General features: G+C 38.7%; 4 protein-coding genes and 6 non-coding genes across 11 annotated transcripts; 3 read left to right on the plus strand and 7 right to left on the minus strand.

Moving 5' to 3' along the window:
• The first annotated feature begins 610 nt into the window (after positions 1-610).
• LOC100181887 (ubiquinone biosynthesis protein COQ9-B, mitochondrial) lies at positions 611-2,200 on the plus strand. Its single transcript, XM_002121728.5, has 2 exons — positions 611-1,462; positions 1,819-2,200. Exons 1-2 carry the CDS (start codon positions 669-671, stop codon positions 1,949-1,951), a joined length of 927 nt encoding a protein of 308 aa, XP_002121764.1. The 5' UTR covers positions 611-668; the 3' UTR covers positions 1,952-2,200.
• On the minus strand, positions 2,089-8,577 carry LOC100179571 (AP-1 complex subunit sigma-2). Its single transcript, XM_002122220.5, has 3 exons — positions 8,417-8,577; positions 3,273-3,464; positions 2,089-2,627 (listed from the first exon to the last, which is right to left on the minus strand). The coding sequence occupies exons 2-3, from the start codon at positions 3,438-3,440 to the stop codon at positions 2,310-2,312; spliced, it is 486 nt and encodes a 161-aa protein (XP_002122256.1). The 5' UTR covers positions 3,441-3,464; positions 8,417-8,577; the 3' UTR covers positions 2,089-2,309.
• LOC100177227 lies at positions 4,228-6,547 on the plus strand. Its single transcript, XM_002121853.4, has 5 exons — positions 4,228-4,354; positions 4,583-4,615; positions 4,989-5,105; positions 5,458-5,568; positions 6,414-6,547. The coding sequence occupies exons 1-5, from the start codon at positions 4,334-4,336 to the stop codon at positions 6,477-6,479; spliced, it is 348 nt and encodes a 115-aa protein (XP_002121889.1). The 5' UTR covers positions 4,228-4,333; the 3' UTR covers positions 6,480-6,547.
• On the plus strand, positions 8,190-9,794 carry LOC100187462. Of its 2 annotated transcripts, XM_002121909.5 has the most exons (5): positions 8,190-8,316; positions 8,426-8,458; positions 8,550-8,669; positions 9,260-9,370; positions 9,732-9,794. In XM_002121909.5, the coding sequence occupies exons 1-5, from the start codon at positions 8,296-8,298 to the stop codon at positions 9,774-9,776; spliced, it is 330 nt and encodes a 109-aa protein (XP_002121945.1). In that variant the 5' UTR covers positions 8,190-8,295; the 3' UTR covers positions 9,777-9,794. The 2 variants fall into 2 exon arrangements, with proteins under 2 accessions (XP_002121945.1, XP_026692149.1); XM_026836348.1 differs by lacking the exon at positions 9,732-9,794 and having other exon boundaries at positions 9,260-9,673.
• Positions 9,795-10,438: 644 nt separating this feature from the next.
• mir4054 (microRNA 4054) lies at positions 10,439-10,495 on the minus strand. Its single transcript, NR_034447.1, has one exon. It is a non-coding gene; the product is annotated as a microRNA 4054 (primary transcript).
• Positions 10,496-10,653: 158 nt separating this feature from the next.
• Positions 10,654-10,715, minus strand: mir4008b (microRNA 4008b). Its single transcript, NR_034389.1, has one exon. It is a non-coding gene; the product is annotated as a microRNA 4008b (primary transcript).
• Positions 10,716-11,102: 387 nt separating this feature from the next.
• On the minus strand, positions 11,103-11,164 carry mir4008c (microRNA 4008c). Its single transcript, NR_034390.1, has one exon. It is a non-coding gene; the product is annotated as a microRNA 4008c (primary transcript).
• Positions 11,165-11,308: 144 nt separating this feature from the next.
• mir4008a (microRNA 4008a) lies at positions 11,309-11,368 on the minus strand. The gene has a single exon (NR_034388.1). It is a non-coding gene; the product is annotated as a microRNA 4008a (primary transcript).
• Positions 11,369-13,038: 1,670 nt separating this feature from the next.
• mir4091 (microRNA 4091) lies at positions 13,039-13,123 on the minus strand. The gene has a single exon (NR_034486.1). It is a non-coding gene; the product is annotated as a microRNA 4091 (primary transcript).
• A 1,683-nt stretch (positions 13,124-14,806) lies between these two features.
• Positions 14,807-14,925, minus strand: mir34 (microRNA 34). The gene has a single exon (NR_032334.1). It is a non-coding gene; the product is annotated as a microRNA 34 (primary transcript).
• Positions 14,926-16,683: the final 1,758 nt, after the last annotated feature.

The following is a 16,683-nucleotide window of genomic DNA, read 5'->3' on the forward strand; positions in this document are numbered from 1 at the left end:
TTTGCGCGACGGCTGGCGTTTGGTTTCAGATGATATATTAAATCTTACATACGCAACAAAAAAGTTCTGTAAACTGATAAAGCCGCGATCTAAAGAGGACAACACTAACGCCATTGCTATTAATTTTGACTGTCACATTGTGTACAGCAATTCGTATAGCAATCCCGTGTTTTATTTCACCGCTTGTGATTTGGAGGGCAAACCATTGACACTCCTTCAATGTTGGGAATTAGTTGACTGTAGTTACCAGCATAACGTACAGGAAAACAATAAATGGAGTTTTATAACTGAACAGGAGCATCCTATACTGTTGCGGCCATTTTTTCAACTACACCCTTGCCACACAGACAAGTTTATGGCACCATTAAAGAAAGCAACACCAAATTACATTCTTTCGTGGCTGTCTGCTGTGTTACCGTGCTTCCAGCTGGATTTTAATATAAACAATTATGTTAAGTATTATGACCATCACTTTTAATATTAATTGGTTAAACAGGCCATTTTAGTTTTTTATCCTAATATTCAGTGTTTACAAAATAAATTTTGAGATTCAATTATGTTTGCTGTTTATTTGTAAATATTTATTTAGTAAAACTGAAAATGGCTATTTTTCAGCTCATTTCATTTTATATTTCCTACTTTTGTTATTTTTAGTTTAGACATCAATAATGTGGGTGAATAGGTGTACGAGGAATGCACTGCGAACTTACACCTCGCTTGCACAAATGAGAAGCATAAGAACGCGAGCTAACAAGCTTTCAGCTGCTTCAATGTCTCATCCTATACTTAAAGCACATGCGGCACCTACAGCGCATAAAAGGGTGAGATTTTTTCAAACAGAAAAAGATGGAAAAAATGAGGAAAACTCCAAAACTGAAGAAACAAACACTAAGGAAAATGAAAGTAAAAAAGAAGAGGAGAGTGTTAATACTGTGAAAGTTAAAATTCTCGATAATGCTTTGGATTTTGTGGTAGATCATGGCTGGTCAAGGAAAGCTCTGTCTTGTGGGGCAGAACAAGCAGGTTACGCTGGTGTTGCAGAGGGCATGTTCACTGGTGGTGGGGATGATCTTGTGTTGTATTTCATTCAGAAATGTAACTTTCAATTGGTTGAGTACCTAAAGTTTACTGTAGAAGAGCATGAGTCAAAGGAAGAGAAGATTAAAGTAACATCTTTCATACGATCCGCAGTGGAGTACAGACTCCGGATGATTATTCCTTGCATCGGAGCGTGGCCACAAGCGATGGGAATCTTGGCAAGACCGGATATTTTTCCGAAGAGCGCAGAAGAACTTGCGAAGATGGTCGATGACATTTGGTATTATGCTGGTGATCGTTCTGCTGATATTAACTGGTACACCAAGCGTGGTATTCTGGCAAAACTGTACGGCAGCACCCAGCTTGTAATGCTAACAGATCAGTCACCGGATTTTAAGGATACTTGGGAATTCTTGGACCGCAGGTAAGAGTAATATTTTATAAAAGTCAGACCTATTCAGACACCGTGGCAAAGTGGTTACATGCCTGCCTTTAACCCAGAGGTAATGGGTTCAAGGATCGATATGGACGTATGTGTTATTGTCCAAAATTGCCATAAATAAAATGGTGAAAAAAGCCAAAAAAATAAGCACCCAAGAAATAACATACGTGGTAACTTATAAGTTGTATATAATGTCTTTCATTTTCTGGCCACGCAACGCAAGCATGAAGTGAGTTACATTTATTCATTCTGTACAAGATTCAATATTGCCAGCATCATGGCAATATCAATATGCATGTGTCAAGTTAGAAGTTACTAACACATTTTTTTACTTGCAGAATTTCTGACATCAGCAATTTTGCCAAGATCAGTCAAAGTGTGAAAGACAATGGTAGCGCCTTCGTAGAAACTGCCTTTTCTGGAGCAAAAGTTTTAAAGAACATTGCTGGATTTGGTGATACAAAACGCTGAAATTCTTCGCAAGTTAAACTAAAATTGTGGATTTTCTCTTCTGTTTATTTACTACCGTGTAACTGTCTCTGTGCTTATACCCTGTATTGTATTGTTTTAAAAACTGCAGTTTTTTTTGCTTTCTCTGCCGTATAGTATCTACTTTGAGCATTTATTGTATTTAAATACAGTACATAAATTTTGATTATTTACATTATTTGTGAGCATGATTGGCGTGATTCATTGAGCACATTAAACAAACCTTGGTCCCAGCGGCTTGTGTAAGTGCCAACAAGTTCAAAAAACGTAGGGGGGGGCATCACTTTATAACTAAAGATATAGAAATTGCATCTAAAAGGATTTAGTCAATTTAAGCAATTCAGGAGAGACCAAACTCTTCCAAAATGCTCCTCGTTGCTTCTGCTTCTTGGTTTTCTTCCTGGAGAGCATCAGAGTTCTCCACTGCTCGTAGGACCTTGTTTTTGGAGGACTCTTGAATTTCACCAGCAAGAAGGAATTCATCCAAGATGAAATAAGCTTTCTCGAAGTTAAAAATAATATCAAGCTCACACACACTCCCAAAATACTTGTCAAGAATTTCCACGAAACGGTGGATTACTTCCAGAGCAAGAAGTTCGTTATCACTTTCCTCGATTGCGCAGCAGAAGAACAAAGAAGCATACCGCTTGTAAACAACCTGCGAGAAAAGGCACCATTCTTATAAAATGAATGTAGAAAGTTTTTTTAGCACAACAGGTTATTTTATCATTATTCTAGCTTGATAATTCATTTTTGCAAAGCAATTTTGTTAGTTTGTTTGAAAAAAATAGTTTGTGTTGTTACCATAGTTCAGTGATTTAAAAATTAATATCGTTTAATTTAAATATTGTATTTATTGTCAGTTTTTTATGTATTGCTGACAATTTGGGCAACCCGTTAGTGACCACTGGGTTGGAGCAATTTCCAGTAAGTGTCTTGCCCAAGGACATATGCGCCAACATTGATAGCAGCAACGAGACTTAAAACCAGGATCTCAGTAGTTATGCGCTTGCATCTTAATCAAAGGATATTGACTTCAATTTGCGATGCTGATACTGATTGCGATACGTGAAATCACCAATAAAAAATAAGGTTTATCATTTGTGTTTAAATCAGTTTTGGGCTGCATAGTGTCAATTTAAATTTATGTACAAAAACAGGTTTACAAAAGCTATATCAAGCATTAGGCCTATAACATAGTTCTTTGCAAAAACTACTGTAGAACAAAACTACTGTAGAACCGCATATAGCGAATTATTTATAAAATTTCTCCCAAATTTTTAAACAGACTTTAAAGCTTCACCTTGTAATCTTTCCAGTCCAAAAAGTTGCACATCTTCGGGCGTCGAGACAGCACCAGACTGACCAATTCCCGGGTTATCTTTTTACGTTCTTTGTCGCCAATTGCGTTAAACCATTTCTGCAGTCTGACTTTTCCTTGTCTACTAAACAACAGCATAAATCGCATCATCTTGCAACGGTGCTGTGATTTAACCTGAAAATAGTAACATTACATACTTTAAGAAATGCATTAAGAAAAATAACGTATCAATCGATAACCTCTTTCAAATGATTCTTCACTAGTACCCATACCTCAATTTATTCGATACTGATCTTTAAAATATTACAATATTCCTTATTTATTTCAATTTACATTAAAGTTATACTAAAATTACCTATAAGTCTAACCCAACCAAATTATAAGCGGTACCATTATAAGCCTACGCTGTATCCATTTTAATAAAAGAATAATAAATATAGTAAAATTTAAACTAGTTAAGGAAGGAACGTACTGCTAATTATTTTTTAATGAATTTAGCAGATATTTTACAATGCGTTACTTGATTTTTGTTGCAATTCATGCTCAAAGACACACACGCCCACAATAGTTGCAACGTCGAGCCTCGAACCCATATCCTTTGTGGTCAAACGCGTCGGTTGAAAGCGATACTTTGCTCAACATCACACGTATTAAAACCCCGCCTTCAAAACGCCTATTGTTTTGACAACGACGTTACACGTTTATAATTACAGAAGTCAAAGTGTAAGTTCAAAGGTTACGCAGCAACAATCATGTTTTGGTCCTGCTTTGCATATGCCATGTATAGTCCTACACCTCCAAGAGAGCATGCTTACAATACGTTAATACACGAATTCTTCGACGCGTTTTGCTAAATCATATGCCCTCGGTTCTCGTATTTCTAAAGCCCTTTGTTCAGCACGTGCCTACTGATTCCAGCTATGATATTTGATACCGTGGCTCCCAATCAACGAGACTTCGCGGCTATTAATACGCTCACTTTCTCGAAGCAAACGGAACTGCACGACCAAGGACGAATGTTCCAACTCGTACAACGATAAAAAATGGAAGAAGACATTTTATCGGTAAATTTGTTAATATAACTTATAAAAAATAACTGTCCATAAATGTAATTATGTGTACGTGTATACTACAACTTAATTCGATACCAAACAATCGTTAGGTACTGTATAGGGTTACTATGAGTGGTAGGCTACTACACAAAGATGTTATGTCAAGAATTTAATGAATGTTGAATGAAAAGAAATTTATGTTTATGATTTGATTTTTGTCAATGAAATTTTACATTTCAGCTTCAAGCTCGACTCTCTGCATTAAAATCAAAGGTGAGTTGGAGAATTGTATATTTTTGTATATATATAGTACTATGTAGTAAGATAGGACACCTCCAGAACATAATATAGTAGGTTGGGGGAAGACGAGACACCTTAAGCATATAATATCCAAATATCCTGATCGTGTTTTTAACAAATAACGGTCTATGGAAGTCGTGAGCGTACGGTTTTATAATTCTTTGAATGTTCTTTGTTTACTACCAAATGCTGGACGAGAAAACAGAATGAAAAGGTGTCCCATCTCCCCACACCCTTCTATATACACGAACGTTTTAAACCGGTAATAACGAAGTTTCAAGTCATACAAGCTTTTAATAAATTGTTCATCATTGCCGTTTTAATAGCACTTCGTGTATTAATACAGATTCGAAAATGCAATGATGACTTGGTCGACATACGATTCATGGCTAAAAGGAATGAAGATAAAAGATATGAAAACCTGTTGAACAGACCAATACAACAATTCACTACAAAAGTTTCGGTAAACCCACTATTTTTAAATATTTTGGTTTTCTTTGAAACCATAAAATTAATATATAGTATGGTGGGGGAAAATATACATCTTTTTGTTATATTTCTCGTCCCGTTTGGTAGTAAACAAAAATATTCAATGAATTATAAAACTGTATCTTCAAAACACCCACAGACCGTTGTTGTTGTTTAAAAAAGTCTATGATATTTGGATGTTATGTGCTAATGGGTGTCCCACCTTACCCCTCAGTACCTTATTTCATAGTAATAAACCGTTTCTTTAATTATATATAGGAAGGTATTAATTGTGAAATTTTCTATAGTAAAATACATATGTAATTCCAAAGGCAATTTGCTTGTAGATATATCAAAGAGAGATTGATAATATCAAACTGGACATGAAAATGAGACAGGAAGAAGCAGACGTGAACGATTTCTTGTACAAATGTAAAATAGCTGGGCTGAAGGCGAAGGTACGTTAAAAAATAGAAGTGTTTATCCTGTCATATAAATAAATGTATAACTTGTCTATATCTATGCGTGGCAAGGTATAGCAACAGTTTATTATAACAAGCGTGTTCTGTTTTATACCCTGCCCGATCTATCTAGTTAAAACATATGCAACTTTGTGGACGATGTATTTTTAAGTATGGTTGGTAATTTAGACACCTAATAATCGACCAATGAGTTGAAATAAATGACATATAAGTGCCTTGCTCAACGACACATACGTCCACAATGGTATATAGTGGCGTTGAGCCTCGAATCCGTATCCTCATGGATACAGACTGGCGTTCTAACCAGCATTCTGGGCCACAGCGTCATGCATATTGTAATATAAGTAAAGCAGGTCTCATTATGCACGGACATTACGAATAGTACGGCGCATTCAAATTACAGTAATGTAAATTAATCCACAAGAAGGTAAAAACATACAATAATATAGTAGGGTGAGAGAAGATGGGACATCTTTAGCACATAATATCCAAATATCCTAATCGTGTTTTAAACAATTAACAACGGTCTTTGGGAGTTGTGAGAATACGGTTTTATAATTCTTTGAATGTTCTTTGTTTACAACCAAATGAGACGAGAAAATATAAAAAATGAACAGATGTCCCATCTTCCCCCACACTATTATATGAATACTAGGAAATACGGTATGTTGGGGCAAGCCATTTATATTTTTGTATCTGCTAACAGTTATAGCCCGACCTACTATACATATAATAGTATGGGTAAAATCACAATTAACAGCCATAAATGATGTATAATGTTATACCTTGAAATAATTTTTGCTTTTGTATTGGTTTTACAGATTAAGGTTTTCCAAGAAAACCTTGATTTCTTCCTAAGAGAAAGATACAGAAGAGAAGCTGTGTAATGGGATTGTTTTAAACAACTATATCTATCAATGTATAGACTGCATGGCTTGAAATAAAATTGACACATTAATCTTTGGTGTTATTGTTACAAAGACGATGTGAAGATACAGGGCAGATACCTTATTTATATGAGTGCTTTTTATACGATGAATGCAGACCGTAGTTTTAAGCAAGACACTTAACGGCGATTGCTCAAACCCAGTGGTCGCTATTGGGTTGTCTAAAATAAATTGTCAGCCAATTAGAAAAAATAATCACTCAGAAAGGTATACTACGTGGTAACTCGTAAGGGGGAACGAGGCGTATAAAATCGAACACCTGTGTTTCACGACTGTCGTATTTCGGCCACGCGAGGCCAAAGCAAGTTATATATATGTATAGTAGGGTGGGGGAAGATGGGACACTTTTTTATTCTATTTTCTCGACCTATTTGGTTGTAAACAAAGAACATTCAAACAATTATAAAACCATATCCTCACGATCACGACTCTCATAGACCGTTGTTAAATGTTTAAAACACGATGAGGATATTTGGATATTATGTGGTAAAGGTGTCCCATCTTGCCCTACCCTACTCTCTGCCTGCAGTTGAAACTTAATCTGTAGCTGCGATACTTTGTTTTGTAGCAGATAGAATAACTCGAAAGGCCCCCAGATGTTTTGAACAATTGAATGTCAACAAACATCTAACGTTCAATTTCCCTAGTAACTTAAAAAAACTATACCAATCTTACACTATGTCAAAAGTGAGTTAGTGGTATTTTTATACAGATGGTGCTAAAGTGCTTTTATTTGGGAACAGCGTTAAGTGATTGGTTAGGAAGTGAATTAGAAAACTTTATCTTGTCAGTTTAAATAAATAAAATCGTAAGTTCAATAAGAAACTTGTAAAAACGTATATATTTTGTGGTACAGTAGTTATAGCACGCGTACCCACAACTATAGGTGGTGGGTTCGAGGCTCGGTGCTGCTATCATATAGTGTTCGTACTGTGTGTCCTTGAAAATCGTATTTAAAAGCCATTACTCCAACCAGCAAGTGGTCTCGTTATAAGTTAAATTGTTAACCACACAATATAAACATATACAATCGCCACCACAAGGTGTATAAAGATGGGACACCTTTTTATTCTATTTTCTCCTCTCATTTGGTAGTAAACAAAGAACATTTAAAGAATTATAAACCGTATTTTCACGACCTCATAAACAGTTTTAATTGTTCAAAACACGATCAAGATATATGGGTATTATGAGCTAAAGGTCTCCCACCTTCCCCCACCCTACTATAATATAGTCTATTTTTATTCCATTGAAATAGCTTATAATATAAAACACCCGTGTCACAACTTCTAAATATAGGTTAAATACTAAGTATATATTTGGCACAACGTACTACGGCTACAATATTGATATCAATCCTAAACGCATTCCACCAAGAAAAGATTTATAGCACATTGATAAATCAGTTGTATAAATCATAGACGTGTCTGGACCTGCAGGTTTATGAACCTAACAACCAAATACTTTTCTTATGTATAATACTCTAAATACACGTATAGGTTCATAAAACTGTATATTAAACTATGTTCGGTACAGAAAATGTGATTCTTCTTTTGAAAACAACCTGTTTGGCGTGTCTGGATGTTTTAATCAAACCGAGTGAATAGCGTCCTTTTATTAATATGTAACAGAATATAGGCCCATTTTGACCGCGAACTGTGACATTAGCAGAACAGATAAAGGCCTGAAGGGTAACTATATAGCGTATATAGGTTTTACATAGTTTGTAATTGCACCAGCAAATTAGCTGTACCAAATGGACGAAGACGAAACCACGGTAAGTTTTTGTATTGAATAGTCACTATATATACGCAAATGCAATATAGGCTAAATTAATTTATTTTTAGTTATGGTAAAAACTTAGGTTCCAAATATACCTTTTTCAGCTTCAACAAAGATTGGCTTCGCTATTAGAATCGGTAAGTAGCTTATGTGATTTAAAAGTTGTTTTTACTTCATTGATCTCTGGTTTATAAATACACATAAAACGTGTTGTTTTTACCTAAACAGATCAATTTACTAAAGACTGAAAGAGACGAACTCAAGGATAAGATTGGGAAACAGCAATTAAACAGTAGTTCATCTTACTCTACTCACTCCGGTTCATCTCGTTCTAGTTACACATCATTTGTAAGCAATTATGTAGTTTATTACACAGCATCTGTTTTGTTGCAAACTTATCTAAATTCTAAAGCACAATACGTCATAATAGCCCAATGTCGAAACAGTAAAGTACTATATCCTGCACTATATATATTGACTGTAACTGGTAACTGCAGCATCAGTCTGTTAACAACAAACCAGCATTTGAAACGCGCTGTTAGTAATAATTGGTAAGCAAAAAGCGTTGCCAACACCTCCGCGGGTCAACGTGGTGTCGGGCAATAGTAATTATTGTATAACGAAACTCGCACGTATCTTCCTTTATACACTTCTAGGCATAGTTCATTCATACTTTAATATACTACTATGTGTTAAGATGGATACTGTTTTTTCCTATTTTTGTTTTTACTAATGACAACGCTCTGTTAGAGCTATGAGGCTACGTTTATATATTTCTATAAAGATTTCTTGTTTAGTAGTACCAAATTGAACGAAAAGTGGAATAAAACTTTGAGCATCTTTATTCCCAGCGAACTACATTACACTTTAAACCTAAACAAAAATTATGACACTTCTCAAAATCACTTGTACTTGGTTTATTGATTACATATTAACAGAATATAAAAGACTCTTGTGAAGACATTCGGGAATCTATAATTAACACAACTAAGCAACTCGAACGCAGTGAACGCTTGTATAGAATTAACGTCCAAGGATTAGAAAATGGGGTAAGCGTATTGGGTTTAGCATCCACTCTTTTATCTGACACTTTTATTCAAGTGTAGTTTTTGCCTGCAGGGTGAGTATAACGACTGCCGTTTTTTGGGGGGTAATTTTCCTTTCCTTGTTGTTGTATTAATTATAACCTGGTCTTCATCGCTACTGTATCCATAGAGATAAATAATAAAACTTATGTTTTGTAAAATAATGTGAATCGTGCCTTTTGCGAGAACGAAAGAACGTTTTGTTTTTAACTTAAACTTTTATTTCCAAATAATATGGCATTTTGTTTCTTGCTTTAAACTGTATATATTCTGTATTGGCTAAAATATCCCATATATACATACCAAATAGTATTTTTTTCTATAGGTAAGTCTGCTACAACAACAGTTGGAAATGGCGGAACATAAATAAAAAAAACGGTGCATTTTGGCTTGGTTGTCTGATTGAATCATAAAGAACAGCGTATAGGATCGGTATAAATCTAACCGTCAGGTGGTGGTAGAGAGTAAATATTTAGAAGGAAGGAAATTGGTCGACAGCTGTGCAAAGAACCTTTTGTTCGTGTTGGTCTCAGCGTGGCTCTTTTAGCGAAACCTCTACAAAACTTTACCCAAAAAATTGCTTGTTAAATTAATAAAACACCTACAGACTTTTTTAGCTTGGTTCATCGTTTTAACGAACGATAGATTTATTGCTAAAAAAGTGGCGGTCTGAAACCAAAGCAATATAAAAAATACGTGAAACTATTCCAGTTGTCGAATAACTGCTCAGTGTTAAACAAAAAAGGAAAACTAAATAAAATTCCAGAGGTTTCGATACATTTTTTGCAACTCAACTTTTAATTTACGTAAAACTGTAGCTGATTGTAATGCTTATCATGAGGCATTGGATTGAGCCCCTGTGTTACGTCATAAACAGGGCAACAAACTCAACTCACTGCCAAATCATAGCATCGGAGGACAGTCGGCACTAAAACGCCTTTGTTTTTAAAGAATTGTAGGATATATTATGCTAGAAGACTAATTATAGGCTGGAGTGTGGTATTCTACTTGTTGAAAGTACCAGGGCGATGGCAGAAAGATGGTCAAAAGCTCTACGTTTTTGTTAAGAGCCATTAAACATCAATCATAGCCGTCAAACGGTAAGTTGTCAATCACTGCACTGTTAAACTAATAGATATCACTTTAGATAACAGATCAGCATAAAAACAATGTCTGGGAATCGCCTCGAGGCGCTGCCGGCTTCGCGGAATGAGGTATTCTGTCGTGGAATGGCTCGGTTGTAATGTGGCAGGCAGGCTAGACCCTGTTGCTTAAGCTGTTACAGGGCGCTAACTTGCGATCACTGCCAAACGACATTTACCGAAAACAAGAGAGAAATAGCTCACTTGACCTTTTAACGCCGGTTCTTTCGGTATCGGTTGAGCCGAAATCGAGCAAGTAGTAAACAGTCCGCCCGCAGCGACAGCAACAGTCACGCAGAGGCAGAAACTGATGTTTAGAGCGGCTTAAAACAGAGTAAACCGAAGGCAGTTTCTCCTCTGCCAACATTTACAATGCGGCGGGTTGAAGGTGACTTTTGAATGTCATCATTTATTTGCTGCCAAATTTGACATTTTTAAAACAATAGCTGACTTTTTATGGGTAATTAAAGAAATTTCTTTGATAAGCTGGCTAAGACGGATACTATAGGAATTCCTTTCTGGCTATTTCAGCAGCAAATTGACGGTACACAATGTGGCAGGCAATTTAGCCCCTGTATATGCAAAACAACAGGGCACTAACTTGCGATCACTGCCATTTCGAGCACGCCAAGGCTGAAGTTCCCGGAACAGCATATAGTAAAACATACGTACACTATAATTACAAGGTTAGCATATGAGTAACATGTATGCCTTTAACATATAAATGTTTAAGTTAAAGATGTTTGGGCGTCCCTGCATGTGGCAGACAGGATAAACCCTTTGTCATATTACAAAAGGGCCTAACTTGCGCATACTGCCAAAGTTCGGGACACTGCTAAATGGGGCATTCTACATATCTATTTAATTATAAATACCGTGTTTTTTGTGTTTTCGTTATAAGCTTTGGTAAACCAAACCAGAAATATATCGTAATCAGTAAACGGCCGAGATAATACGTTTGCATTTGAGCAAATCTAAACAGAAATCTGCGATAAAAACCAGTCCTGCGTATAGGAGTGTATGGTATAAAACAGTGTGGTTACTGGTTATAGGTTAAAATCAAACGTTTGACCCGTACACCTGTTGTATGGACAAATTGAATCAAATTTGTAGAATATTATGACGTTTGACATGTGTATAACGTTGTACCAGTTCATCAAACGAAATAGGCCCCAACACATTTTGTATGCGGTGGTTACGGGTTTCGTTTATTGCTCTAATCATTGGGATCTTAATATAATGCGATAACCGCGGTGTGACTCACACCAACGGCTGCTGTGGTCGGGCAAGGTGCGAACAACAAGGTACCTAAATGAGATAAGAGACTGTTAATTATTAGATCGTTGCGGTAGCTCTATGGTCGACATATTAAAACTTAACAGCTCTGTCAATATTTAAAAACGGTTTAAACGCAATCCGTCCCGGTGACCGCAATTTAGTAACGTTAGCATTACCAAAAGTTGCTAAGTGTCATAAGAACGGACTGCATGTAACAAAAGCGGTGAGCCATACGTAGAAGCGAAAGGCGACAAACATGAGTAATTAGCACCGTATTAGGCTTATGTAAGCACTTGATTAAGTCAGTCATTGACGAATGCGTTCGTAATTGCAGTTTAGTGGAGTGCTTTGCAATAATTATGCTCTTGGATTGAATTCCGTTATGCTGCCATCGCCATGTCTCGACAAGTTCCGCACTTTTCCAATAAAAAGCGACCGTTTAAAAAGCAAATAATACTCGAATTGAAAGTTTTTGTTAGGCTTTTAAATTCCAAGGTGGTCGCCGCTTTTTCCTGTTGAAACTGCGGCTTCTTTTACACATACCACTAATCCAATACTACAACCTGGTGGGAATCTTAATTCGATGAGAAAATTGTAATCGGCAAGGCGTTGAGGTAGAGGCTGTTTTGGTTTTGAAACAGCCTGCTACAAGAGACTCACTGCCATACCCATAACAATATGAGAAACTGTTTAATGCACTTATATGGCTTTCTCTTGTTTCCACTGTTCAATTGTATGCGACGTTCTGCCTGGCGCAATTCTATATACTGTCACTGGTTCAGGCCATGTGCGAAAACAGAATGCTTTCGTGGCTCGAAAATATGACAGCTCAGGGAATTCCGCTAAGCCATGCTGGGTAAGCCGAAATCGTAACATCGCGGGATAGAAGCGCCGTCAGACCGGACTCGCGACTCGAATTTTTGTTTATATTAAACTGCGCGCCAGGAGATTTCGCGAAATCGCTGGCAGGCTGAAATCGAGGATTTACGCAAGTGCATGCGAATGGCGTCATAAGGGATCGGGATATTTCGCGGAATTTCGGAAGAGATCGTTTCTCCTGAAACGTTCGCGAACTTGGCGGTTGGGAACTGCTGGAAAACACGGAGGCCTTCCGCCCGCATCTTTATGCGGTGGAACAAAAACACACGGCTGTCTGACATCCGTTTCAAAACGAATTTCGTCCTACGAATGTTGAAAGGACTCCACGCAACGAGGTAGTGAGGTAACAGCTGTTTGATTTCATGACGTCACATGATGTGTAGCCACTGCAACAGCCTGCTACGATAGCTCACTGCCATGTTGCGATGAAGACAGAAATTTAGTTTATAATTTAGCTTCTTGCTTTACTATACACTTCGTGACTGTTTTACGCAAAACCGCCATGTTGTGAACTCGAAACTACAAATCAAATAAAGTACTGCTGTCCTTGCACGCCGCAAACTTATGCTTTGCTCACCATGTAATACGTTTTGTGCTATTAATCAAATTTTGGCGTACGAGATGCGTTTATCTAAGCAAACTCCCACTGCGTTTTACCGACGTGGCAACTGCCCGAGGTTTGATGAGTCGAATGTACGAGGTGCAGGAGTGGTTGACGCGGCTGACTCGGCGCGTTTATTCCGATTCCGATCATTGTTATTTGATTCACACGTAACAAAGCCCGAATTAAATATCGCGGTACCTGCCGCTGGTTGAATGCTCGCACAAGGTATTATTGTTATTGCACAGCCCGCCCATTGTTCCGAGGCCACACTGTACCAGATAGCAGGGCAAAAGTCGACGAGGTTCCGGGTTCGTTCAATCAGTTCTCAACTGCATTGCACCTATGGTAAAAGCAAAACATATAACGTGGGCTGTAAAACTCTGACCTAACTCCCTGGGTATCCAGTATACCAACCATAATTAAATAAACAACAAAGTAGACCGGGAGCTGTCGGGTTTCTGAGAAGCTGCCGTGCTACTACGACTGTATCAATCCGACCACGTGCTTTATATCTTGGCGATCACGTCGGTTGCCTGAGCGACCTACACCAACAGACCCACATGGACCCAGAGTGTAGGTGCTTTCTGGTTGCTAAGCTACGAGCGTAAACACTGCGGTGGACGAAACTGGTCGTCGAACAATAAATCGCGGCTGTGTGAACCAGGGTGCGTGAATCAGCGTCAACAAAAGCGAGTCGTCGATTGAGCAGCGATCCTCATTGTCGAACGAACGTAACTCGAGCCCCAGCCCATACTCGTGACCAACAAATAGCATAAAGCAGCCCGACCGGGCCTGTCTGCATGCCCCATCATGCCCGCCCGTTGTTATGGCACCCTAACAGTTTATTTTCGAAACGACCCCATTTCAACGTCATAGCGGCTACTGTTTTTAAACACTAATAGCGTGATTGCTCAACAGGCCCGGCTTTAGTAACCTGTTTAAATGGAGGCCGTTCGAGCGGTGAAAATGGCTCCGTTTTACAATCAAGTTATTATGCGGTATACCAAACACAGACGAGTAAGATAAGCGCATACGGGAGTAAAGGAGATGGCTCCGGGATTCTGGCAAACAACATTGGCGAGTCCACACACGTTAGGTATACTTTCATTTCTATAATATGACTCTCATAAACCGAAGGGTCTTACAAATATGGTTTCCCATACCAATACATACCGATTTTATAACACGCGGGGAAATAACTGTTAAATAAAATATAACGATTTAGCCTAGCAGCGGTTTAAAATGATGACAGTTGTTTGGGTAAACGTTTGCCAGATAGTATGTCAACCTCCTCGCCCACGTGTATTAATAACCAACACGCGTGCCTTCGTTCAATTTGTGACGTCATAAGAGAACACAATGGCGCATCCTTCCGTTATACTTATAACGCTCGAGACTCGTATAGGCATCTGCTTTTATTACGAGGCTTATTTTAATATTGCCCGATTATTACGAACAATTATATACCGTCTGCTCTGTGCTCCCCGGCCGTTGAACAGTCAAGTGATTTCCGTGGTAGTGCAAAAAGCAGTTGTTCGAAATAAACCGTTCGGGATGCAAGTCCATCTCGGCAAGAAAACAACTAGCTAACTACACTGCCTCAGAATCACGTGAAAAGATCGGCCGAGTGCTAGGATACGAAGCAAAGTCGGATTTCTACCCACGACAGCGCTATACTGATTCATTCTCTTGTCGTCGCTAAACTGCGCCTAAATTTAGAACGTGTCTTTCAAACTTCCAGCGCTACTGGCGGTAATTTTACCTATCGCCGTTTCATTTATAAAGCTTAATGAAAATCGGAGCATCGGGACCGAGGAAACCGTACATATCGGTGTTTCCACCGTATATAAATAACGCTGGCGATTTTCGCGAGTAAATACGGAAAACGTTTCAAAGTGCGGTCACACTGGGAGTCGTTGGACGGCACCACTTTTCCTCCGCCATCGAAGACTGCTTCCTACGCTGGCTTAACATCAACACGACACCCATATGCTCCTGTACTAATGTATGCGCATTCGACTGTTCGCTGGAAGCACAGTTTCCGGGCTTAAGCTATCTCTAACGCTATGCTGGCACGACATGATGGTACACTAAAGGCTTTTCTCTTGTCTCCTAAAGGTATAATGTTGATAAATAGGCGGGGCAGTCATGAACGTTGCGTTTCATGCCGGTCTCAAGTGCTGCACGTGCTCAGTACACAACTCGTTGAACACTGACTTGCTCCGAGCCGAGCCGCTGGCTTATATACCTCGAAGAGAAAGGAAGAGAGAGCGGAGAGAATGACAGTTTATGACATCACACTCAGTCTCTTACACAGCGTAACCTCCTTATATCTCGTATTCTCTCGTTTCGAAGTAGCGATAATTATGAAGGATTTCAAGGCGTGTCCTGTCGGCTCCCCCCCCGCTTCTGCCACGATACGTTACGTGTGACGTCACAATATCAACCGTCACGAGCTGGGGATAAACTATTGTTTCATTGTTCTCGCTATTCGATTTGTTAATCACACAAACTTCGCAAATCCGGCTTTCGAAAGGAAAGTGGAAATTTAAAGCGCGGAAACGGGTATCGGCTTTCCATTGGGATTACATCTTATAACTTTCAGTTCGAATCGCGGAAAACGCGTTTTACAATTCACACTTGCGACACCCAACATTCTATCAATCATTAAAACTAGATTGCCGTTTAAATGGCCCGTTGCAATGTTCGTTATCCGTTGAGGCCCGACTTCGTCTGAACAGGCACGCGCTGTTTGCTTGGCAATAGGTAAACATAACAGGTCTGGCGACGCCTGGTACCGCCCGAACAGTGCCCTAACTATGTCCCGGCCTGCCCCATGTCCGTTGGAATTATATTACGTCACAACGGTGTCGTACGCTCATAACATTAAACTAGTGAGTAAGCGTTTATGTTTTAGCTGGAATGCTATTAATGCGCGGTGTATTAATGGTTTAGGCGACTGAAGTGGATAGAAAGCATATATAAACGTAATGTACGGAATATATACAAACAACTCAGTTAGAAACCCATACGTCACGGTGGTCGGTGATATACTGCGTACGCAAATACGATACATAAAGTATCTCGACCGTAACTCACTTTGTCTGTTAGGATTGGCATGAAACGGGTGACTCGGCTCCTATTACCGATCAGCTGATGCAAACACGTGTTTGCTGTCACGCTTCGGCGCTCACAGCCGCGCTATCAGTCACTTGTAGGTATGACGTCAGCTATCATTGCCATTCGGGAATCGGGCAACCAGAAATCGTCCAGCGAGATCAAAGTGTCGAGCGACGTCATCTTTTCCGACAATTAGACCCACAGATCGTGAGCTGTTATGTCACAGTGGCCCGACAGTTGCCCGTTAATTAGGC

Source organism: Ciona intestinalis, chromosome 10 (genome assembly GCF_000224145.3).
Source record: "Ciona intestinalis chromosome 10, KH, whole genome shotgun sequence".
Taxonomy (NCBI): domain Eukaryota; kingdom Metazoa; phylum Chordata; class Ascidiacea; order Phlebobranchia; family Cionidae; genus Ciona; species Ciona intestinalis.

Bases quoted from the DNA above. Each gene is read 5' to 3' on its own strand.
- LOC100181887 (XM_002121728.5), top strand. From the start codon at position 669: ATGTGGGTGAATAGGTGTACGAGGAATGCACTGCGAACTTACACCTCG. The intron at 1,463-1,818 runs GTAAGAGTAATA...TTTTACTTGCAG, and splicing joins TGGGAATTCTTGGACCGCAG to AATTTCTGACATCAGCAATT.
- LOC100177227 (XM_002121853.4), top strand. From the start codon at position 4,334: ATGGAAGAAGACATTTTATCG. The intron at 4,616-4,988 runs GTGAGTTGGAGA...GTATTAATACAG, and splicing joins TCTCTGCATTAAAATCAAAG to ATTCGAAAATGCAATGATGA. The intron at 5,569-6,413 runs GTACGTTAAAAA...TTGGTTTTACAG, and splicing joins TAGCTGGGCTGAAGGCGAAG to ATTAAGGTTTTCCAAGAAAA.
- LOC100179571 (XM_002122220.5), bottom strand. From the start codon at position 3,440: ATGATGCGATTTATGCTGTTGTTTAGTAGACAAGGAAAAGTCAGACTG. The intron at 2,628-3,272 runs GTGAAGCTTTAA...CTTTTCTCGCAG, and splicing joins TGGACTGGAAAGATTACAAG to GTTGTTTACAAGCGGTATGC.
- LOC100187462 (XM_026836348.1), top strand. From the start codon at position 8,296: ATGGACGAAGACGAAACCACG. The intron at 8,459-8,549 runs GTAAGTAGCTTA...TTACCTAAACAG, and splicing joins TGGCTTCGCTATTAGAATCG to ATCAATTTACTAAAGACTGA. The intron at 8,670-9,259 runs GTAAGCAATTAT...ACATATTAACAG, and splicing joins GTTCTAGTTACACATCATTT to AATATAAAAGACTCTTGTGA.